We start from the raw sequence: 25,268 nt of genomic DNA, 5'->3' as shown, positions 1-25,268 counted from the left end.
TTGCCCGTACCGCCACGCTGGCACGACAGTCAAGCCAGTAGACAAGGCTCGGTAGGCCTGACAAGTCGTCGGAGCAAGCGGGTGCCCCATCCGCTGCACCGGCGCCCGAAATGGAATTCGTGCAAGTCGAAGGGGAGGAGATATCGCCGACAGAGTTCGGAAAAGAGCAGGGATGGTGCGAGATCAAACGAAACACCAAGAAGGCGGGTGGAGACGCCGACCCGGCGAAGAACCAGCAAGCAACGCCAGCGTCTACCGAGAAGGCGGCGTTTATACAGAAAGCGACGCAGTACGTGCGGAAAATCACCATGACGAGCCGAATGCCCAACCTGCCAACGGATGACTACAAGATCATCGTGCGACCCCGGGACGGCTTCAACGTATCCCACTACCAGAAGGACCGCGTCCACTGCTGCATACGCAACGCTGCAGGGGTGGGGCGCGAGGTAGCCGAGGAAGACAGCGTCTGTCTCAATGAGCGACAAAACGTTATTGTGGTAAGCACGCCGCCAGAAGATCGTGCTAGACGATATGGAGGCATTTTCAAGCTGCGAATTGGCGACCGTGAGTTCGAAGCGAGTGCCTACAGAGCGGCTCCGGAGAACACGTCCAAAGGCCTCATCAGGGGCATATCGCTAGACGAAAAGCCGGCGGACGTCGTGAGAAGTCTGGTTAACCACCGCAACCCGAACGTCCTGCATGCCAAGCGCATGGGAAACACGACCAACGTGATAATCCTTTTCGACGGCTACTACGTGCCTCGTTACGTGAACTACGGCGGGATGGTGATAAGGTGCACTCTTTACAAGAAACATATCGATATGTGCTACGAGTGTGGTCGTCTGGGACACAGGGCCGACGTGTGCCCCAACCCGAACGACAAGAAGTGCCGTGGGTGCGGATGCGGTAACCCGCCCGACGATCATCGGTGCGAGCCGGTGTGCCAACTGTGCGGAAAGGGTCACCTCACCGGAGACCGCAAGTGCAAAGCCAAGTACAAGACACCCTACCTAGTCAAGCGCCGACAGTGGGAACGCAGAATGCGCGACGAGGCTGAGGCCGCTTACAGCAGGAGCAGCACCGTCAACGACGGGGAGGAGGGCTACGGACGACGCCACGCACCGAGACGACGTCGCGGCAACAGTCGATCGGCCTCGAGGGAGACCCGCGCGCGGAGCCGCACTCGCTCCCGTACTCGTTCTCGAGCCCGCTCTCGTAGCGTCTCCCGACCCCGTTCAGCGAAGCCTCGCAGCACGTCGACGGCCCGAGCCAACCACACAGCGGCAGCCAAAGGCGGAGGAGAGGTTGACCCCCATAAATTGAGGTGGGTGGACGTCGCCTCCGGACGCGCGCCTAGCGCACCGCTAACGCGAACCGAGACTGCCATTGATAGAAACCCAGATGTAGACAGACGCGGCAGCTCTGCTTACAAACGCAACAGCGACCCAGAAAGTCTAGTGCAGAAACGATTGGATCAATTCGAATCATTAATCCAAGAACTAAAGCAGGAAAATGCAAGGTTAAGAAACGAAATTGCCACGTTGAAGGGGGAGGCCCCGACAGTTCCCTTTCCTCCTCCTCCTCCTCTAATTAAACCCGTCGCAGCCGACGCGGCTGCTAGTACAGCCGAGAGAGTGGAGGAAGTCATGGAGGCTCAAGACGCGCCCCCCGCACCCACCAAACGTAAGGCACTTGACCCGGAACAATTCGACGTCAAATCGCAGAAACGCGAGGAGAAACTCCGCGAACGAGTCGATAGACTCGACGACAAGGTAGACGCGATGATGACCCAACACGCGCAGCAAACCGCGCAACTTAACAACGCAATCGCTCAGCAAACCGCACAAACCGAACAGTTGAGCATTGCAATATCTCAGCTCACAAAAATGGTCGCGACGCTGCAAACGCGCATAGACAATATCGAAATGCGACTTCCGGCCGCAGTGGGTCGCCCAGTACGAACGACTGGGAAACCGTACTTTAGGCCGTTACCCGACGAAGAGGCGCAGGATCAGCCGGACGGCAAACCATAACACGTACAGTCACCATGGCTCGACACGAAACCACACAAACACAACGCCCACAACAGCATAACACACGAAACACGTTCACTATCTGGCAGTGGAACTGCAAGGGGTACAGGAGGAAACGGGCGCTTCTCCAACAATTCTTACGTAGCCGGCAACGACCGGACGTAATACTATTGCAGGAAACCAATGACCCGGTCAAGCTGGCGGGGTACAAATCTATAGACGAAGCTGTGACCGCGGGAGCCCCACCGGCCGCTGCAACGCTAGTGCGACGCAACCTCACCGTGGCGCAGCGCGAACTTATGAACGTTAGCATACCGCATGTATTCATAGAGCTCATTCCGACGAAAGGGCGCGGCCCCAGCCTGTTTGTGCTGAACGTGTATAGCAGACCCAAAGCCAGACACCGCTTTAGCACGTTACTGCGAGAGGCGCGCGAGGCAGCTGCCGACGGGCCCTTGCTCATCGCGGGCGACTTCAACGCGCCCCACGCGGCGTGGGGGTACGGCTACGAAACGCCAAAAGGTAAGCGCCTTTGGGACGATGCGCAGAATGAGGGCCTCGAGCTCATCACAGACCCTTCCGCGCCTACGCGCAGGGGTAACAGCGTATGTGCAGACACCTCACCCGACCTCACATTTACCAAGAACGTTGCTAGCGCGCGATGGCACAATACACAGGAGGACCTGGGTAGCGATCACTCAGTGATCGAGATCCAGGTCGACGCTGAACCTCACCACCGCGTTCATCGGGAAGGTACCAAGGGCAAGAACCACCGGCTGGTGGATTGGGACGCGTTTCGCAAAGTCCGGAAAGAGCAGAATCGTGGCAAGGCGGCTATTGAGGATATAGATAGCTGGACTGCGACGCTCAAGGGGGATTTAGAAACGGCGACGCGGGAGGTTCCGCCAGAAGCCCAGCTCGAAGTGGTAGACAGCAAACTCCTACACATGTGGGAAGCCAAGCGCAGCCTGCAAGACAGGTGGAAGCGTCAACGCCACAATCGAACGCTGCGCAGACGCATAGCACGGCTAAGCAGGGACATGGAAGAGCACGCGTTACAGGTATGCAAAACTCAATGGGAAGAGATCTGCAATGGGATGGAGAACCAGCTGGGACGGGCCAAGACGTGGCATCTCCTCCGGCACCTCTTGGATCCAGAGGACACGAAAACATCGCACGCACATAAGCTTAACAAGTTGCTGCACGACTACAAAGGCACCCACGCGGACTTTCTAGATGACGTGCGAAGCCGTTACTTTCAGTCACGTAGCCCCCTCGCGCACTCGGCATACGCCTGGGAGGGTGAGGGTAACGCGGAGCTGGACGAGGACTTCAGCGTTGCAGAGGTGAGGGCGGTGCTGCACAGGCTCAACACAAAGTCGGCGCCAGGCCCGGACGGGATAACCAACAAAGCGCTACGTAACTTGGACGATGAGTCGATAGAACAACTGACGGCTTACATGAACGAGTGCTGGAATGCGGGCGCTATACCGAACTCGTGGAAAACGGCGCGCATAATTATGATCCCCAAACCGGGCAAACGAGTACAGATTGACAACCTTCGACCGATATCCCTGACGTCCTGCGTTGGTAAGGTCATAGAACATGTGGTTCTCGCTCGCCTTACCAACTACCTCGAGGACCGAAACATGCTCCCACACACGATGCTGGGGTTCCGTCGTAACCTTTCCACACAGGACGTTATGCTTCAACTCAAGCACGATATCGTAGACAATCCCACACGATCCACCAAAGCGATACTCGGGCTCGACCTCAAAAAGGCGTTCGACAACGTTAGCCATGCTGCGATACTTGAAAGTATACGAGCGTTGGAACTTGGCGAGAGAACGTACCACTACGTACGGGATTTTCTTACGGGCCGCCGGGCCCGATTAGCGATCGGCGAACTAGAATCGCAGGACATATACATGGGTTGTACGGGCACGCCGCAGGGCTCCGTAATCTCGCCCATGCTCTTTAACCTCGTGCTTGTCGGATTACCACGAAAACTCGCTGAGATAGAAGGCCTCCACCATAGCTTGTACGCCGATGATATCACCCTCTGGGTTGCCGAGGGAAATGACGGCCACGTAGAGCAAACGCTGCAGGAAGCCGTCGACGTGGTGCAGGACTACCTTCGCGACACTGGCCTCGAATGTTCCGCAGCTAAATCGGAGCTCCTGCTCTATAGACCATCGCGCAGGGGCCGTAAACCCAAGAACGCCGATTCCGCATTCAAGTGCGCATATAGAGAAATTAATGTACGCACATCAGACGGCGCTGTCATCCCACAAGTTAACACCATTAGGGTACTGGGCTTGCGCCTGTCCGCCAACGGCCACAACGGCGAAACCGTTCGCAGACTAGAGGGCGCGGTCAATGAAACAATCCGGTTGCTGAAACGAATAACAAATCGGCATAGCGGAATGAAGGAAAGCAACACCATTCGCCTGGTACATGCTTTCGCTATGAACCATATAACGTACGTCGCCTCCTACCTCAAGTGGCAGGCGACTGAACGCACCAAACTAGATTGTCTCATCCGCAAGGCGTACAAACGCGCAATCGGATTACCGGCCAATACCAGCACGGATAAATTTCTAGAGCTGGGGTTGCACAATACTCTAGATGAGATAATCGAAGCACACAACATCGCCCAGTACGAACGTCTGGCGAAGACCAGAACTGGTCGACACATCCTCGAGACACTGGGTATCAACTACCATACGCAGCGCGGCGAAAAGGTCGGGATACCCAGACGTATTCGCGAGCGTATCGTCGTTATGCCGTTGCCTAAGAACATGCACCCGACACATCACATCGGTCGGCGCAACAGGCGCGCCCAAGACCTTGAAAAGAAATTCGGCAATAGCAAAGACACAGTTTACGTGGACGCGGCCCGTTACGACTGCCACCGCGGCTTCGCGGTCGCGATCACGGATCATGTAGGAACTTGCGTCACGAGTGCGACGATAGGCACGGAAGACACGGAGGCGGCTGAAGAAGCTGCCATAGCCCTCGCGATAGCCACCACGGACGCTGAGGTGATAATAGGCGACTCGCAGGCGGCGATACGCAACTACGCCAGCGGCCGGATCTCCCGCGAAGCGGCCCGCATTCTCCAAATTCACGAACGCAACATCTGCCGCAAAAACGACAGTTTCCTCGTATGGACCCCCGCCCACACGGACCCTCCGCTTGCGGGCAACGCGACTGCCCACGCCGCGGCTCGAGGACTTACACGCCGAGCTGCGACGACTGCCGACAGTCCCGATGTCTCGCACACTTCGACAGCGATGCGGGAATGGACGTGGGGGGAACGCATGACCACTTTCAGAGACATCACGCAACACTACAGACTGAACAGATGCAAATATCCACCACCCCACGCCAAACTAAACAAGAAACAGCAGGTTGCCTGGAGACAACTACAGACACACACGTACCCGAATCCGGTGATCCTTCGCCTCTGCTACCCAAGCATTTATACGTCCGACGCGTGTAAGGCGTGCGGAGCCAGAGCGACGCTGCAGCACATGCTGTGGAAGTGTACCGGTAACGCGCAGCAGTCCCCTACGAACCCGGCAGACATGGCAGTCTCGAACCGCGAGGCGCGATGGGAGGCGGCTCTGCTCAGCCACGACCTTGCTGATCAACTGTGGGCCGTCCGGCAAGCCCAGGATGCCGCCCGGGTCCAAGGACTCGAGGCCGTCACCTAGGCCGGGGTGCTTGTAGCCCCACCCCGCTCAATGACGCCGGACATGTTCAATAAAGTTTTTACTCACTCACTCACGCGAAACGTTAGGAAACGCGCAAATCTCGGCATACGTAGGCGCGCGAAGGGATGTGTCACGTGATATTTTCCGTTATTGCGAGCATCTACAGAACCTTTCACCGATGGGATCCGGGTGCCACCATAATGCCTAGTTCACACTGAAACATCCGCTTTCTACAGCGACCGAAATTCCCCTGCCGCCGAAACGCAGCGTCGTTCGCACTGGACGCGCCCTGCACCGCCGAATATGTCATCTACTACGGGGAACGCGGGATGGATGCGCTGTCACCCGGTTGTTGCCGCGGCTCGCAAACGCTACTACGGTATCCGGTGGTGTATACTTCGACGATTCTCGTACACAAGAAGCAAGAAAAGACAGTACTGCTTACTTTGCTGGCAAGTGGCTCTCTTGTAACGCACGAAGAGCAGAAAAACCGCCGACGCCAGCGGCGTTGGTGGGTTCGTTTTGCTCTGCAAGACCGCAACAAGCTCGGTCCCGCCAACAGCAAGCTCGGTCACCTCTTTCACAAAATACGAAGGCGAAGTAGGCACAGGGTAGGACACACTCCCGTTGGTTTCAACATTCAGTTACGTGCACTGCGGCATAACAAGTGAGTAGGGCTTGTCCGCCATTTTTCAAAATTCCTTGACTAACGCTCCTACTGGTCCGCGGTGACCGATTCGGCGGCAGACGCCGCAAAAATCGGTTCGAGATCGATCGGCGCGGAGAGGGCCCTTTAGGCGGATCTCGGCGCCGCCGAACCGGATTCGAACTACTTTCGGCGGCCGGAATGCTCAGTGTGAACGCGGCCTAATGGGCTATTCACCTTTGAGTTTTGTGTCTTTAACAACTAATCGAGCAGTATTACAGCAGACGCACAGACATCAATATGATTGGACTTGGGCATATGATGTTTTATGTCCTTAATATTATGCACCGTGAAACAGAAAAAAAAAAGAAACAGGAAACAACAGCTTAACAGCCCGACATGGTGACTCCCATATGCCTTACGGAAATCAGTCTATAGCAGGGAGAAAGCCTCCTGCAGATAGACAGATAATTTAAAAAGAAAGCTATGTCATAGGACGATTGGCTAATTTACAACTTTCATACAGCAACCTTTTGCCTAGTTTCGCTTTCTGAAAACTTGGTCAATTAAAATGCCTAACTAGGCATGTAAAAAGAAAGACAATTACAGCATATCAACTGAGTGAATGATTATGAGTGGGGCAAAGCGTCTGTCCGTATGTCCGTCCATCCGTCTGTCTGTCCGTCTGCCCGTCTGCCCATCCGTCCGTCCATCCATCCGTCTGTCTGTCCGCCCGCCCGTCCGTCCATCCATCCGCCCGTCCGTCCACCCGTCCATCCGTCCGCCTGCCCGTCCGCCCATCCATCCGCCCGTCCATCCGCCCGTCCATCCGCCCGTCCATCCGCCCGTCCCTCCGCCCGTCCGTCCGCCTGCCCGTCCGCCTGCCCGTCCGCCCATACGTCTGCCCGCCCGCCCGTCCGCCTGCCTGCCCGTCCACCTGCCCGTCCGTCCATCTGCCTGCCCGTCCGCCCGTCCGCCTGCCCGTCCGCCCGTCCGTCCGCCTGCCCGCCTGCCCGTCCGCCCGCCTGGTTGTCCGCCCGTACGTCTGCCCGTCCGTCCGCCTGCCCGTTCGTTCACCCGCCCGCCCGCCTGCCCGTCCGCCCGTACGCCTGCCCGTCCGCCCGTCCGTCCGCCTGCCCGTCCGCCCGTCCGTCCGCCCGCCTGCCCGTCCGCCCGCCTGCCCGTCCGCCCGCCTGCCCGTCCGCCCGCCTGCCCATCCGCCCGTACGTCCGCCCGCCCGTCCGCCCGCCCGTCCGCCCGCCCGTCCGCCCGCCCGTCCGCCCGCCCGTCCGTCCGCCCGCCCGCCCGTCCGTCCGTCCGTCCGTCCGTCCGTCCGTCCGTCCGTCCGCCTGCCCGTCCGCCTGCCCGTCCGTCCGCCTGCCCGTCCGCCCGTCCGTCCGCCTGCCCGTCCACCTGCCCGTCCGTCCATCCGCCTGCCCATCCGCCCGTCCGCCTGCCCGTCCGTCCGCCTGCCCGTCCATCCACCCGCCCGCCTGCCCGTCCGCCCGTCCGTCCGCCTGCCCGTCCGTCCGCCTGCCCGTCCGTCCGCCTGCCCGTCCGCCCGCCTGCCCATCCGCCCGTACGTCTGCCCGTCCGCCCGTCCGTCCGCCTGCCCGTCCGCCCGCCTGCCCGTCCGCCCGCCTGCCCGTCCACCCGTCCACCCGTCCGTCCGTCCGTCCGTACGCCTGCCCGTCCGTCCGCCCACTTGCCCGTCCACCTGCCCGTCCGTCCGTCCGTCCGTCCGTCCGCCTGCCCGTCCACCCCTACGCCTGCCCGTCCGCCCGTCCGTCCGTCCGTCCGTCCGTCCGTCCATCCGTCCGTCCGCCCGTCCGTCTGCCCGTCCGCCCGTCCGCCCGTCCGTCCGTCCGCCCGTCCGTCCGTCCATCCGCCCGTCCAACCGCCCGTCCGCCCGTCCGTCCGTCCATCCATCCGCCCGTCCGCCCGTCCGTCCACCCGCTTATATCTCACTAGATCACGCATTCGACCGGCAGATTGACTCTGCGCCCCACTCATCATCATTCACTCTGTGGATATGCTGTGAATGATGATGTAGTAGTGGCCTGCCCCTTTGCGATTTCTCATTATAACACCACCATGTATCCTTTCTATTCGCCAGCTATACGAAAACCACGAACGTCATCTAGTGATGTTATTTCCCTGGAGATATACAGACAACGCTATCTAGTGAGCAATTCATAATCTAGAGGTGGCTACAGACATACTATATACATACAAATGGAGGAGGGAACGACGCACACTGTAAGGAGCTTTGCCCCTGAAAAAAATAGTGTGACCTAACGCAATAGTCCTCAACAGTATACTTGCAAAATTTCAAGCTCTGGCCAGAAATAGCTAGGGAACCCTGTATAAGGCCGAGATGATGTATATCTAAAAGTTGGCGTGAACATGCAATGAAAATTACTGAACTGGTTGCTGTTCGATCGCTAGAGCGTGCTCGCGTTGAGAGCGGAGTGCTCGCGATAAACGAGTCAGGTACCACACTTTAGAATCTTTTGTCAACTTGTTACCTCATCGAAACATATAAGCGGTATACGTTGACTAACAGCTGTTTTCCTCGTATGTGGCTAGCACGGCACAGGTGCTCCGTAGTTGACATTACAAAAGCAGATGAAACGGCAGTACGAGTCGTGGTGAAAAACAGGAAAGCTATATGTGCGATATTTTCACAAGTTGTCGCGATGCTGAGAACAGCGCGCACTGTCAACCAAGCCACGAAGAAGGACGTTTTCATGCTACCTCGTAGCCATAGAATTTCCTAAAATTAACTAGAGGGCACTCTGGTGCTGCGATCGTTCAGCGACCATGGGAATGATGGGTAGCACACACATTTGCATAGTCTTCGTATTTGCGGGCGGTGAATCGTATTTGCAGCTTCGTTTAATGCTGTTTTTCAGTTTTGTTTTAAAAGAAAGATTGCACTTTTTTGAACTTCGTGAGCCAATTTGAAAAGCAAGTAAAAAAAGATAAAATGGTGAAGCGCAACCGCTGAACATTTGCTAATACTTGTGTCCTAAGAAAACAGCTCCAAGCCACACGAAAACACACGGAGCCAAAAGCAGGCCAGAAGTACGAATATTAGACAAATGTGTGTACTACCCATCATTCCCATGCTCGTCGAAGCGCCGTGCGTTGCAGCTCCCATAGACACTAGCGCCAGAGTTCCCTCTAGTGTACATAAAGAAACTCTATGCTCGTAGCCATAGCATTGCCGCGAAATACCGCACTTTAAAAAGCACCTAAAATGATATCAGTAAGGATACAGTTTGGTGCTGTTAAATTATTGCAACTTCAACACCTGCGAAATCGTTGAGAACAGTTCGTGAAGGATTTCTTTACTATAAGGTATACATCAGGGAATGGATGAGCGTCTGTTGTGGTAAATATATTTGATTAGCAATTTGTCGATTCAGATGCTGTCTCACTGAAGAGCGCTGTACTATTCTGGAAACTGTGAAGTGCTGGAGGCAAGCTTGTATGATGAATTACCGATGCAAGAAAACATAGACCAAGGTTCATGCATAACCGATCCATGTTTGGTGTTTCATTCCTAAGGATTAATAACGGTGAACGTATAGGGCGAAAACCTACCACATCACGTTAATAGGGGTCGCAAAGCTATCTGTGCATTTCACTGCAGGATGGAAGAAAATGGCGTGAAAATTGTAATTGTATATTTTTTCCGACACCAAACATACGTAAAATACAGTATGTTTACCTCATTTTCTCGTAGACACAGTCAAATTATAAGAAAAAAATGATCATTTAAAAATACGCCCAGGAAAAGATCCCCTAACATAGTATTCAGTCGGAAAAGCTTTATAACATCCGAACGCAATACGTGAGTGAAGGATTAATGCTGTGCGTTATCATATAAACTTCACCTGACAAGAAAATTTGTTGAGATGCAGGCAGAAAAATCCTGGGAAGAACACTGAGGTGAGGGTTCTTACTAATTCAACCGCCGTACAGTTTGCATGGGTTGGTCCTACCGGCATGCTTTGCTATGAACGCCATAAATCGCACTACATATACATATACTTTATAGTTTGGTTAGGACTTCGGACATGTGTCATGATCTCCATTCGACGTGTCGGTGGCTGGATTTCTAAATATCTCACACGTGTTTATGTGTCTGAGCGAGTAAATTTTAAGGATTCTCATGAAGTTGCTATACTTACTCCATTCCACACACTTTTCGAAGGAATCGCTCTTCCGTGATTTCAACGCATTGAGATTGACCGGTTGTTCCAGAAGTGTAAGCCATGACGAGTATGCCTTCAGGGTTTCTTTTGACTTCTCGGAAATCATCTTCGTTGTAGATGCCATAATTCGAAACAGATATGAACCCTGGTACGTCATCGACAGCAAAATACGCCTGCAAAAAGCACCGTTTGCTTTAATAACAAACCATAAATTGTGCCATAATCAATAGTAATGGCTAAACCTTAGCTGCGTCCGTGTGACAAAAAAAAAACAAACAAAACATCAACGGGGTATTCCATAGTGACATGATCGGCACAATTATAACGGCAACAACACTTTTCTTAAGATTTGAAGTTTACATGAAACATCGTCGAAATATCATATCAACACTTGAACTTGACTTATTAACACAATCGGCCCACGCAGGCATCAGTACAATGTTCATAGTAGTGGGCAAATATACGCTTAGTCAACATTTGTCAGTAGATGGAATGGTCCAACTTCAGGCAAGGTTGACTGCATCGAAGATTGTCTAATTATGATTGCAAGCATCACATAATAGATCAGCGAACAAAGATGTTAATCCGCGTTTTTACTGAATATTGTCTGAATATGGTAAGCCTCGTATAACAGATCAGGCAAGAATGATGTTCATCCGGGCTTTAATGGGTCAATGCATATAAGTGGTTCATTCTGTTTGTCTCGTTTCGAACCTCGCACAGAACATTGTATAAACACCGATGCCATAGTACGCACTATTTTAGTGAAGGTTTTATTTCAGTTTGTGATTACACGATTTCCTTCTGCATAATAATAAAATATATTTTAATGGACTAATAAGACATATTATTTGCCTTACATTCCTTTAAGACGTGTTCAGAAGTTGTTAAGTTAACTATGAAGCCCATATCAGAAAATTCGTTGCGTTACGACGGCTTTTGTGGTGTCGCCGTTCTTTAATGCCCATCTGTCCAGTGGTCGTCGACATGGCCACCTCTTCTTTTTTTTTTTGGCGACATATCAAACGACACTCTCGAAATGCATTGGGCTTGGTGCCACACTGTGCTGCGTTTGGAAGTGCCAAGTAAGAGCGCTGGGGCTAGCAACGGTAAATGAATTCCAAGTCTACCGATATTTATGAATGAGTGGTCCTCTTGGTGATTGCTAGAACATGCACTCTAAAAAAAGAGCGAGTAAAAAGGGTGTCATTTTGTCCCACAACAATAATCGTCATCTATATTGCGTTCCATCCTTGCGCTATCGCCCCGCGCCCGGTACATTCCGGTCACGATCTACATGCCCATTATCAGGATTACATTGAATTCTCGATAGGAAAGTGGCCAGTGCCGAGTTTTCAAGAAAGGAAGCGCACGCAAGCCTGATGACGATTATTGTTGTGGGACAGAAGGACACCCTTTTTACTCGATATTTTTTTAGAGTGTGGGTGTGGAAACGAGCCTGAAGGTACAGTGCAAGGCATAGAAATATGAAGCAAGTTTGTCCGTCAGGTATCCTGTTGTTGCTGATGTTTTGATCTCAAACTTTGTTGTATAAATTCATCCAAGTTTCCACCTTGCGCAATAACGTCCGAAAAAGTTTTGGGCAGACTTTCTAGACAGTTTGTACTATAAACTAAGTTAAGGTCAAAGTGGGATAGATGTTTTTTGTATGAATGGGATTCATTTTCATTGATTTGAAAAAGCAGCACAGCATCACAAGCATACAGACGAGCGAAATAGCATCAATGTTCTTGAGTATCTTATTCCCACTCAACTGCACTAGAAACAACATGTAGGGAATTCAATGGTCATCTCATATGTTGTAGAATGCCATTAAAAAAATAGAAGTGTCATGAATGATTGAAGCAAGCTTTATCCACAAGGTTATCTAACACGCTCAAAATTGCCTGGAAGAAACATTGGTGGCTAAAAATGCTCGAGAACCCTATTACCGAAGCTGTCGTCTTTTGGTGCAGGCAGGCATTCAGGGCTAAAAAGAATTTTGGACCACAGTGAAGCAGCTCTCGGCAGAGTATCGATAAAGAATGGTCGCGATGACCGATCTTATATGTGAATTATGTGTTTGAATTATCAAACGTGTCAGGAAAAAATGCCTGCACAGTATGACAAGTCAGCTTGGCAGCATATGAGATGGTCGATCCACAATTCGCGTCACAAGCGCTTATAATAGATCACGTCTAATATATAGCTCACGACTATGCTCGGTCGGATAGCACGTGGGACGACTTTGAGCTCTCTCATAATACAGTTCGAAGTACTGTAAATCATTAACCACTTCTTCTAAACACACATCATATTTGGAGCGTTCTTTTCGGGGCTTTATGTGACACCAATTGTGCTTTTGATTTCCAACAACCATGTGTCCACACAGATTGAAAATCTTTGCGTAATTACTGAGACTATGTGTGTGAAACAGCGGAGTGCTTTTTGAGATGATACTCAGAGCGTAGGTATGGGGACTCACGACAGTGACATCTTCTTCAAGAGTAGTGCACAGTAATCTTAGGGGTAACCCACACGTGCGCAGATGATAAAAAAGGAAACTCGTAGCGTTCCTTATACATTCGTCTAAGGACGACTTCAATGAGAAAACATCTCAAAAGATTGCTTTGATCCAACTCACCCCCCCCCCCCTTACGCGTACCTGCACCACACTAGTGTTCGAGTGCTTCCAGGATTGGTGCACCACTCACCAAGGGGTGATCTTGTCATTACAGAGTGAGATGTCTTCATGACGTCATAGAATTGGATGATTTGTGCGATCTGTGTTGACATTATTTAGCACCTTTACACCTCGTACGACTCATCTAGGAATATCATTTGTTTTATGTTACCGGTGGCCTGTTGACGCCGATTGTCACTTCCCCAGTTTTTTTTTTTGGGGGGGGGGGGATAAGTGACTATCCTAGCTCTTAGAAACAAAGCCGGAAATAACGTCCCTTAAAAAGAAAGAATGCGGGTAGGCTTCCGCTCATGCAATTTACGTCTCATTTTACTGTCGCACGAATGCACAAAGTATGTGCTAAGAACCAGCAAGTTACAAAAAGTGAAAATCTTTCAGATGGCTCACGGTCTTATATCTTCACTATAGGTTGCTTTTCGACTGCCACGACCAGCGGTTTTTAGGACGACGGGTGTTGTCTTTTCACATCTCTGCCACAAAGTATGCCATGTCTCAATCGATCCAAATGTGTTTCAAGCTTTGAGCGAGGCAACCTAATTGAATATCCTGCGATTCGATTGATTCGGTCGAGGCCACGCAGGGGGAAGTATAGAGAGCATGTGTCCCAGTAGTTTACCAGGCTTGCTGCGTCAACGAAATCGGTATTGGAGACGTGAGTTAGTCAGTGTGGCTATACACCACATGCAAGTTTTATCCACGAAAAAAGTAACTATCTTCTGAACTATTTCGCGATATCAGACGATTTGCCTAACCTGGCTCCTTCATTGTCTCATAATTGTACTGACCTCGAGGTGTCATACAAGAAACGCACATGAGTGTGTTTGTAAAAAATTTAAAGACACACCTTAAAAAATGGACTCGTCTAATTCAAACAACTTCTCAAAGTAACTACATTAAAATTGTGGCTCATCTCTAAACGGTACGATACCGTAAAATGGCTCTTTGATTCTATCCCACCAGACAACTGACGATGTTGCCAACAGATAGCTTTCTTCATCCGACCAATGGGAATGGTAATTTTTGAAAGTTTTCGCGTGAGAGCTCATGGCTCCTGGGCTATTAGGCCGTTTCTCCGGTCGTACATTATCACAAACCAGCATAAATAAAGAATGGGAAACCCAGAATTGAGATGATAGATACCTTAATGCGGCTTCGAATGTCTCTGGGGTTGAACTTGGCTGAGTGACGCAGATCGGTGACAACATGCGTTGCGTCACTACTTTCCAACTGGTGTTGAACTTCTCCTTGGATGGGAAGATGAGGCAAGCAGTCCATTCTCAGATATAGAAAATAACTTTGCGAAGCTCTGCTACTCATATAACGTCCAGATATATTTTATTTACTGAGACATTTTTATAAAAGGTTTTAAGAAGTAAATGTACTTTTCTCATTTTTTACCATAGATGCAATTTGTATTCTTGGTAGTTAAGATTACGCCGCAGAAACGAGAAAATTTTGTACAATACACTAGAGGCGCATCACACAGTTTTCGGTTAATCGGTATTACAACCAAAAGGCAGCTTATTTTGGTTCATAAGAATCGCACGTCACACTTCATTAATGAATAAACTCCCTTTTAGCAAATATAACTCTCATAAAGCTGTCACCGGTGCTAATGATTTGTTCTGTGCCATATAGTTTTCCGTAAAGACTTGCGTAATGTTGGCTGCACCAGTGTTCGTAATTTTACAAGTAATCAGCCTGCATTCAGGAGATAAGTAACGACTTGGTCATATTTAGTAATATAAATATTGCCGCCCTGCTAGGGCTGTACTATATTTCAGATATAATCCCGCTGTGAACATTAGTTGGTTCTTTTTTGTGCATTTGAAGTTTTCTTCATTATTGTGTCCACCAGCCTGCTTCTTCACTTGCTTTCCTGACACTAAGTTCTCGTGAAACACTTGTGTATTATTCGCTATTATTGTTGTAAGAAATAAACCATTAAAAATATGACACGTTTTATCGCACACGTGCAAGAACCATCGCTCATTTTTAGCCGGAAACTATGTGCTGTATTGTATCTTAACGTGCGCAAATTAACGTGTACAACTTTATTCACTTCCCACGAATTTTTTTGATGTCTATCAGGCAACTCATTATCACTGAATCTAGTATGCTGAGCCAACGAACCTTGTGTAAGCGTAATTGAATTTCGAAGCAAAATATCACGCAAACTTTTGTAGTCAAGCAAACCGAATTGCTGTGACGGTCTCACTTTTAGTTATTTCCTACCATTGGCACGTGATTTGAAAATCGTGCATTCGCGAGAAGTCATCTTTATACAGCGTGTCGATGTCGACCGATTCCGTTTCGATATATGTGTAATAATCGTGCCATACCTTCTTTGTATTCAGGATCACTCAGCACTACGGTTGCCCCGGCAACAGTGATGCTGTAGAGCGCCACAAAAGCTTCGATGCTGTTGCCGAAATGACAGTAGACTTTGTCGCCCGGACCAACGTTGTGCGCTTGATACAGCGCGGCGCAGCAGCGGAGATTTTTCACAAGTTCTTCGTAGGTGACCGTTCTGTGTTCATCAGTCTAGTGCAGATATGCATCACAAAGAAAAGAGAGGAATGTTGGAAAGCTTTAAAGGGATAGTAACATATGCCGATGCAAAAAGAATGCTCCAGTTTTAGTCGTATTACGGGCAGTTGTTCAGCTACCGAAGAATTTGCAGTTTCTACAGGATACGCGATTCTTAAGAATCAGAAGGTTAGTTAGAGAAAGTGTAAATTTTTGAGAGGCACTGCATCATCCGTGTTGTCATACAGGGTACACTGTAGTGTGCAGGGCTGTGCACGATAGTAAATATATGCGACTTTGCTGAAATAACTGCACATGCAAATAAATCTACCTCAAATAAAATTTGCCATTTCAACGCTACCTGATATCATCATTCCCAGTAGGCTCATTATAGACTTGGTGCTGGTTTCATGACGGTCTTAAAATAGTGTTCGCGCCAGTTATCATGGAGCTTGTAGAATAATTGAACAGGATGATGACCACCGATCTCTCTCACTTACGTACAACAAGCACGAGGTATTTTTGCATTCCTTCGTTTATTTTGAAATGTATCCCAAAGTTTTAAACTTGTCATGCTGTTTTTGTATGACAAAAAAAAAAACACCACCAGGCCAGTGCGGAATGCGTAGCAAAGTCGCAGCGAAAGCTGGAGGAGTGGCCTTGCAGAGGCTTTTTTAAACACACTTTGGGAAACTGCTCTACGCGCACTTTCGGGTACCCACTACGTCTTAAATCATCGTAACTTTTGTGTAGTATATGCCATCCTAAGCGTGGCACCTGCTGTGCACGTGCAAGGAAATTTGTGCAATTTTGGATGCTGTGGCTGACGCTGAAGAATTGTGTCTGAAGCTTTAGTAATGGGTGGAAGCATTCGATGACCCACTCGTTACGCAATTCACATTGTTTCGCGCCCAATGATCCTATAGCCTGTTATGAAATGCTTTATTACTGATATTGACGCGATTCCTTTCCCGTCATGAAGCCTGCTGAAGGTCAGTTCGCAACAGAGTTCGCCCGCCGTGGTGGTCTAATGGCTAAGGTACTCGACTCCTGACTCGCAGGTCACGCGATCGAATCGCGGCTGCGGCGGCTGCATTTCTGATAGAGGCGGAAATGTTGTAGGCCGGTGTGCTCAGATTGGGGTGCACGTTAAAGAACCCCAGGTGGTCGAAGTTTCTAGAGCCTTCCACTACTGCATTATAATCATATTATGGTTTTGGGACGTTAAACCCCACACATCGATCAACCAACAGAGTTCCAAGCATTGAGAGTTTATCAGTAACGCTCGAGCGTTTATTGTCGCCATGTGATTGTACTTTCTTTTGTTTTTTTGGCTTTATTACGCAAGTACTTTAATAAATACCATGAAAAAATGGCGTGGCTCAGTGGTAAAACACTGGGCTGGCACGCAGGGTACACGGGTTTGAATGCCATCGTGACCTCGGTGTTTTATTCTCCAAGTTTCACTTCGCATGACAGTGGTTATGTACACCGGTGGTAGCGGCGGCATGCGACTACTGCGCAAGCAACCCTTGCTGTGATCTCACAAGAGCTCCCGCTGTATAATGAGAAATAATAGACGTTCAAGAAAAAAAAAATCCCAGCATATCCATGGAGTGAATGATGATGAGTGGGGCGAAGCGTCCGTCAGTTCGTCCACGCCTCCGTCCGTCCATGCGTTCGTCTCTACCTGCATCCGTACGTCCACCCATTCATTCCGTCCATGCGTTCATCCGTACATCCATCCGTCCGTCCGTCAGTAAGTCCATCCAACTGTCCGTGCTTTTGTCCGTCCATGCACCTGTGCGTCCATCCATGGGTTCGTCCATGCGTCGATCCCTGCGTTCATGCGTGCGTCTACGCGTCCGTCCGTGCGTCAAACAGAAAGAGAGACGACGGGTGGACGCCGCCAGCGGATGACTCACGGTTTGCCGATAAAACTCTCCAAAGCTTCACCCCATACATCATAATTTACTCCGTGGATATGCTGTGAGGTGGGTACTACATACATGCTTACATACAGATGACGACCGACATACGCCTTATGGAGATTTCAACTGAGAAGGACGCGTGTTTTGGCGCTCTCGTCCTTACCTCGATCTTCGCTCCGTGCTCTTAGCGCGCAGCCCTTTTAAGGGCTACATATGGCGCCTCAGCGAGGCAACTGGAAGAAAACACCACAACAGGATGCCGTCGTGGCAGCCTAGGCATCATATTCAGTGCCAACACAGCAGCAGCAGGCACAATTCAAGCCGGCACGCTTCAAGAAAACCCAGCCACAGAAAGTCAGCAGCCATCACAATGCCGCCCTCTCCCGGCTTCGAACAAAGCGATGGTGCATACCGGAGCTTCTTCTTCTCCTGCCACGGCTGTGGTTATCTCCGAGGGATACCCCCCTGGCAGCAACACCTCCTCATCTCGTCCTCAACTACTGCAGCTGCCGAGCAAACGGCGTCCGCCTCCAGTGAGCGCGGCGTGCCCCCAAGCACGCCTCCGCGTTTTGATGGTCCCCACGTCGTTGTTACCTTTCTCCAGGTGAATGCGCGGCCACCATCGTCTTTCGGCCCACCGGGAAGAAGGCTAACTTCCTGGCTGCATTGAACGACGCGATCACCGCCTTCCTTTCGGGGTTTCCAGCTACTCAGCGAGTGCGGGTCAATTGCCGGCGCAACTTCGCTGCTGTCGACACCCACCCTACCACTGATCTGACTGCCCTACTCCAGGTTAGGACAATCTACGAGACCAAGGTTGAAGCCAAACAACTCGACCTGAACACCTGTGTTGGCATGGTTTTTGGAGTGGACCCAACGATCCGTTTCGAGGATTTCGCCGACAACATTGCTTCACCAGTGCCCCTCGTGTCTGGTGTACGCAGAGGCAACAGCCTCACCCTCACCTTCTATCGACTACCGTCCCACCGGATATACTGCTTTACAAACAAAGGCGCCCTGTTCGACCCCGCCAGCCCCGGCTCCTGCAGCGCTCCCGTTGCAGCCGCTTCGGAAACGCAACCGCCACCTGTTCTCGAGACAAACGGTGCCTGCGCTGCGGCAACAAGCATGCCCCAGGATCGTGTGCAGCACATCCTCGCTGCATAAACTGTCGCGGGAAACATGCTGCAACCTAGCCGCGCTGTCCAGCCTGGCAGTCCTATCGCAGGGCTGCGGTCATCATATCCTGAACCGACGGCACCGTGACTCACCGCCAAGCCCTGCAGCAGGCTAGGTCCCCTGGCAGCAACGCCTCCATCATCAAGGAACGCTCCTTCCGAGATGCGCTTGCCGGTATCAGTGACACGGCCACGAAGGCGGCCTCTCGTCCCACAACGAGTGCGCCTGTCGTCCCCACAGCAACGACGATGCCCCCGCGCTCATCCACAGCTCAGCCGGCCCCTACCGTCGTCCGAAAGCCCTCGAAGGCGATGCAGACACCGCGCGCTTTTTCACAACCGCTGGTTCCTGTCACCGTCATTAGAAGCACGACGACTGAGCCCGCTACCTCGACCTCGCAGCAAGCTGACATCAAAACCAGGAATGAAATCCTCAGTGGGCTTGCTTCGGGATTTCAAATGGCGTTCAGGGCTCTCCCAGTTGGCTCCCACGAGCGCAATTTCTGTGCTGTGCTCCTGCTCGCCTTCGAGTCCATGGCTGAACGGTTTGGCCTCTCCCTGGTTGAACCGACTGCATTTCGCGAGTTCATTTTTGGCTCGTGTTAAAAAGTGCACATAACTGTACCCCCGGCCTTCTTGGTGGTAATCTTAGTTGACTGCGTGTAACGTACGTGTCTTCTTGCGCGCGCACGACTCGCAGTTTGAATGCGTTTTTTTTCTCCTCTACCTTTTTTCGCCAAGTTTTCTCCTCTCGATTTAATTACAATTACCCCATCCCCTGGACAGAACTGTGGAGGTGTCCTCATTTGAGAGAGGCAGTAACGAACTGCGCTTGATATTCCTTTTTCTCTTTTCAAAGTTCAAAGTCACTTCAGCTTCGCCCCTAATATATAGCTAAGGGGATGTTATTTGTAGTCATCCTGATTAGGTATGTGGCACGATTCTGAAATATCAAATAACTAACCGAATCCCGTGGTAATAATTCGGTACTTGGATCAAATACTTGCAGAATACTTTTTTAATAATTCGAGAATAATCAGACCACTCCGAAAAACTCCTAGGAAAGACTTCAGCAGATCCCACATATACCTTGGAAATCGACGTTATGCGAACCACGCAGAGAGAAAGTGACCATTTTGCACTTTTTTCGTCACAAAAATTTTGGTCTCTCTGTGTCTGTCTGTCTGTGTCTGTCTGTCTGTGTCTGTCTGTCTGTGTCTGTCTGTCTGTGTCTGCCTGCTTGTCTGTCTGTGTCTGCCTGCTTGTCTGTCTGTGTCTGCCTGCCTGTCTGTGTCTGCCTGCTTGTCTGTCTGTGTCTGCCTGCCTGTCTGTGTCTGCCTGCCTGTCTGTGTCTGCCTGCCTGCCTGTCTGTGTCTGCCTGCCTGTCTGTGTCTGCCTGCCTGTCTGTGTCTGCCTGCCTGTCTGTGTCTGCCTGTGTCTGCCTGCCTGTGTCTGCTTGCCTGCCTGTGTCTGCCTGCCTGTGTCTGCCTGCCTGTGTCTGCCTGCCTGTGTCTGCCTGTCTGTCTGTCTGCCTGTCTGTCTGTCTGCCTGTCTGTCTGTCTGTCTGTCTGTCTGTCTGTCTGTCTGTCTGTGTCTGTCTGTCTGTGTCTGTCTGTCTGTGTCTGTCTGTCTGTGTCTGTCTGTCTGTGTCTGTCTGTTTGCGTCTGTCTCTGTCTGTCTGTCTGTCTGTCTGTCTGTCTGTCTGTCTGTCTGTCTGTCTGTCTGTCTGTCTGTCTGTCTGTCTGTACATTTGTCTGTTTGCCCACCCCTAACGGTATCGGTAACTCTGAACGGTACCAGTCGATACGCCAAACAGCCGAGCCAATCAGCAGCGCCCACCAATGTTGCTCAAGATTCAGCGCTCATACTTGTGCGATTGCCGATTAAAAAATTGGCAGATCCCACGTACAGCGAGAGTCCATGATATGCGAAGCACGAATGAGGAAGGTAAAATGATATGTCACTAAAATCACCACAGCGTTACGAGGTGGAGGTAAATTATGTCGTACATGACTTCCGTGTCATTATTATCCTGTCTGAATGTGTCGTTTACCTTCATAATCTATTCAAGTCACGTGATGCCAAATTTAGTATATGTAGAACTAGCGAAACAGCCGCGAGCATGCTATGAACGTGGTGTGTGTTCATGTTTTTGCATGCCATGCGTGTCATGATTATCATGTTTGTCAGCCATTGACGTCACGTAACAGCAAGTTTGGTTTATGGGGAGCTAGCGAAACGGCTGCGAGTGCATCATGGAGGGTCCAATATACTCCAACGTAATGGTGACGTGCGCGCACGCTGGGCACAGGGAAGCTATGTTAGCAAAACGTGAGCACTCCATATATAGTCCGACGCTATAGGCGCGACCGGCGTCCATCGGCGCGGCCTGATGGCAACCGGGGTGAAATGCGACATGCTGCATTTCGCACCGATGCGTTACCCAGACAACACTGCGTCTGCCTCTTTTCGAGAAGGTGGGATGCCGGATGCGCCGAAACGCGCATGCATCAAAGCAAGCGGCGCCTGGCGTGGCAATGCTAGCGTGACGCGACGAAATGAACGCCGGTCAGCACGCGCACCGCGTCATGTCGAAATGTATTGGCGCCTTGACTGTGGCATGTAGTCATGTTCTCACATGACGCTCATTATACGATTATCATGATTGCACCAGTCATATAACTTCGTCATCCATTGACGTCATGTAATACCGAATTTGGTACATGTGAAGCTAGCGAAACGGCTGCGAGCGCATCACGAGCGTAGAATGTAGTCATGTGTGTACATGACACGCATCTCATGTTTATCATGTTTGCGCCAGTCTCATACCTTCTTCATCCATTCACGTCCCATATTACCAAACTTAGTATAAGTGAAGCTAGCAAAACGGCCACCAGCACATCATGAACGTGGCATGTAGTCATGTTGTTACATGATACGCATCTCATGATTATCATGTTTGCACCAGTTACATACCTCCGTCATCAATTGACGTATTGTAATGCCAAATTCGGTATATGTGACGCTAGCGAAATGACCGCGAGCGCATAATGAGCGTAACACGTAGTCATGTCACATGACACGCATGTCATAATTTTCAGGTTAGGGTCTGTCGCTTGTGTTCACCATGAAATCATGTCATACTATACAAGTTTTGCAACATTTCATGTAAATAAGACCAACGCACGAACAGGAGGACCATGAAATATAAATCATGACATTCATGCCGTACGTGTCGTGATTTTCATGTTATGAGTAGTCAACTATGCTCGTGATACAGTCAAGGTATGCCATACCGAGTTTGTTTTTGATATCATTATCGAAACGGCCCGGAGAGCTAAAAGTCGTAGATGGGTAGATAGATAGATAGAGGTAGATAGATAGATAGATAGATAGATAGATAGATAGATAGATAGATAGATAGATAGATGCGCTCAAAGTCACCGAAGTTCGCTAAGAAATGCTTTGAATTTAAAAGCAATTATTGCACATATCTGAGGCACCATAACAACACGTATATATTCTGTATGTGCGTCTTTTACTAGAAACAGCATACATAAGTACTTCTAAGGACCGTAAACGCTTTGCTAAGACAACACGGTGGTGGGCGCCCACGCCTGTCTCAGAGCTGCGCGTTTCGTTTTCTAAGAAAACTACCAGATAGCGCTCATGTCTTACGTGTGACGTGACTTGATGCGCTCGTTCACCTCCGCTGCACGCTCGAGGCACTCTAACGCAGCGCCTCCAGAATACCATTCACCGATTTTCTTGCATAGAACATAAAATAAATGTTTTGTTCACTCTCTCCACACGCAACACTATCGTCTTTCAACGACATTTACAGATTAACATGCAGGTACCAGGCCAATTTTTTATTAAGCTACACGTCATGAAATGACCGGTAAATATTTGTATAAATATTGCACGCACAAACATGTGTTGTAGGGTGGCAGGTGTTCATAGAACCACTTCTTTGCGCTTGCGCAACAATGACAACAGGAACACGAGTATTAGCAACACCAGAAGTGATAAGCTGATATGAAGCGCTGGTGATCACGTGTGTGGTAACTCTTGACACTGTTACATAAATCTATTTCAGCGCATGGCAACTAGCTGCAATTGACGTTAGCCCGATGTGACGGCTGTATAATAGGGGTACATATGTAATGCTTATCCAATTGGATAGCACAGCACCCACTACTGACCTTTCACGAAGATTAGGGTCTATATGAAAAGTAGTTCCGAGACTTGGCGTGCCTTTGTGGGAGAATGCTTGATTGCCACGCACAATGCTTGGTTTCTATTCTTGCTGGGTCCCTGACATTTATTCCTTGTAGTGATCGGATCAACGCTGCCGATGTTAGGTTTTTCTTAACGCTCACGCGTCAAAATTACCCATGTGTGTTCTCGTCGTTCCTAAGTAGAGAACAAGTGTCAGTACTAGCGCACCATACCAGCGCACCTGCATACCAAAACACCCAAGCGGGACATACCCGCCCGGAGGTTTGTGACTCTCTGGTGGGAAGTGTTTGATGACGTACGCGACGAGATTGTGACATTATTCATGTCCTGGCCAGGGCGTCATAGTAGTCAAACCAGCGTACCTTCACATACTGATTCTAATTCACGCCAAGTTAAGGGGGTGTTCCCGAAAGCACTCAGATGCAAGCGGCTAGATAGATAGATACGCAGATAGACGCCAAAGTATTAGCCATTCACAAAAAATGTTTCGCATTTATAACAAGTTGGAAGAGCCAATGACTATTTTTGTTCGTTTAATTAGTGAATTGGCAATATTCATGCAAGTTAAGCATTTACGACACTATCGAAGCGCTGCTCATCACCAGATGAAGCAACTTTCGCTTCCAACTGGCTGTGTTTGGAAAAAAAGTTAACGATTCAGAGTATCTGGTAGTATACTATAGGAGAGCAAAGAGCCGTCCCGTGGGCCCCACCCTTCTAAAACCAAGGAGGTTACGGCCAGCGAGAACCATGAAATTTATGGAATGTTCCTCGAAGTTCAAGTCTTAGTGTTACCCATAAAGTACTAGCTGACGGAGAACCACCTCGAACACTCAAGTTACTGCTCTATTAACCCAACAGGTAAACAATAGCTCGAGGGCTCCAGTCACTACAGAGTAAAAACGTACCTCTGTTTACAATATTATGACATGTTTTGTTTGTTAAGTGTAACGGAGATGTTGCTTCGTTAAAGTAGGGGAATATTTGTTAGAATATAGGCTGTAAAATTATAGCGGTCTCTTCAAAGTGGTTGCCTTACTATTCAAATCTGTTCGAATAATATTTCATAAGTATTCGCGGTTGATTTGGTATGACCACTATTCGATTCGTATTCGGGTTAGTTCCGAATTTCACTCGACCACGCATATTTTTGATATCAATAAAAGGAAATAACGTGAACTAAACAGTAGCTTACCGGTGAAAGGGACCGAACCTGCAATGTTCGAATAACGCTCTTCCATTGTAGCTATGGCGATGTTCATCCTCCTATGCCATTTATTGGGCATCTCTGTGCGTTTAAACTTGGCATCGTTAATCAACGCCTATTGGAGCCATGGCGGTGCCTTTTCAACCAGCTGGCCTTACGAAGTACATGATCTTTTCCAAGCTTGTTACTCACGAGTGATTCCTCGCGTGATACCTGAATGCATCAAGTCTTCTGCTTGACGTGAATGAACCAAGTGGAAAAACTATTCGAAGGACAAGTTTTTGTTTTGTTAGGAGGATAATTCCGGAGAAGTAATTGGCAATCAAGCCAAAAACAGTGTTACTTCTAATCATATTTGTAGCGTTGCTATTATTAGTAATTGAAACAAAAATGACAAGATATTAGAGTGCACGAAAAGATAACTTCTCACCTTCAGAGAGTGAACCTGGTACCTTCGGACTTAACTACGTAATTCACCTTGACAGCAGATAGCGATTGCTATTTTCAAAAACTAAGAATCCTACCCTATGCGTGATCCAAACTGCGTCATTTTGATCCTTCTGCCACAGCAACGCTGTACACCAACGCAGTTGGAATCGGCACCGTACTCACGCCGCGTTTCGGTGGCGACGAGTATGCCATTCCTATACTCGCCAGCCGTTCGTTGCACAAGGCTGAACAGAACTGCACCGTCACTGAGCTCTTCTTTGTGGCTCTTGCTCACCATTATAGTTCTACTCTTATCTCTAATAATTAATAGGAGTTATAATAATAGCGGTAGTTTGACGTCCCGAAACCAAGGTACGACTATGAGAGACGCCTTTATGGGAGGCTCCGAAAAATTTGACCATCTGGT

General features: G+C 49.8%; 1 protein-coding gene across 2 annotated transcripts in view; it reads right to left on the bottom strand.

Moving 5' to 3' along the window:
- LOC119185685 (uncharacterized) overlaps nt 1-25,268 on the bottom strand; it is a 61,605-nt gene that overhangs the window by 23,227 nt on the left and 13,110 nt on the right. The window contains exons 4-6 of one of the 2 annotated variants that reach the window (XM_075868229.1): nt 15,668-15,869; nt 14,466-14,569; nt 10,598-10,794 (exon numbers count right to left, since the gene is read on the bottom strand). In XM_075868229.1, coding sequence (XP_075724344.1) covers nt 10,598-10,794; nt 14,466-14,569; nt 15,668-15,869 — 503 coding nt within the window. The remainder of the gene's footprint in view (nt 1-10,597; nt 10,795-14,465; nt 14,570-15,667; nt 15,870-25,268) is intronic. The other variant, XM_075868230.1, reaches the window with a different exon arrangement.

Source organism: Rhipicephalus microplus, chromosome 7 (genome assembly GCF_043290135.1).
Source record: "Rhipicephalus microplus isolate Deutch F79 chromosome 7, USDA_Rmic, whole genome shotgun sequence".
NCBI classification, from domain to species: domain Eukaryota; kingdom Metazoa; phylum Arthropoda; class Arachnida; order Ixodida; family Ixodidae; genus Rhipicephalus; species Rhipicephalus microplus.
Note: the sequence above shows the minus strand (reverse complement) of the source record. Positions and strands in the feature narration are given on the sequence as shown.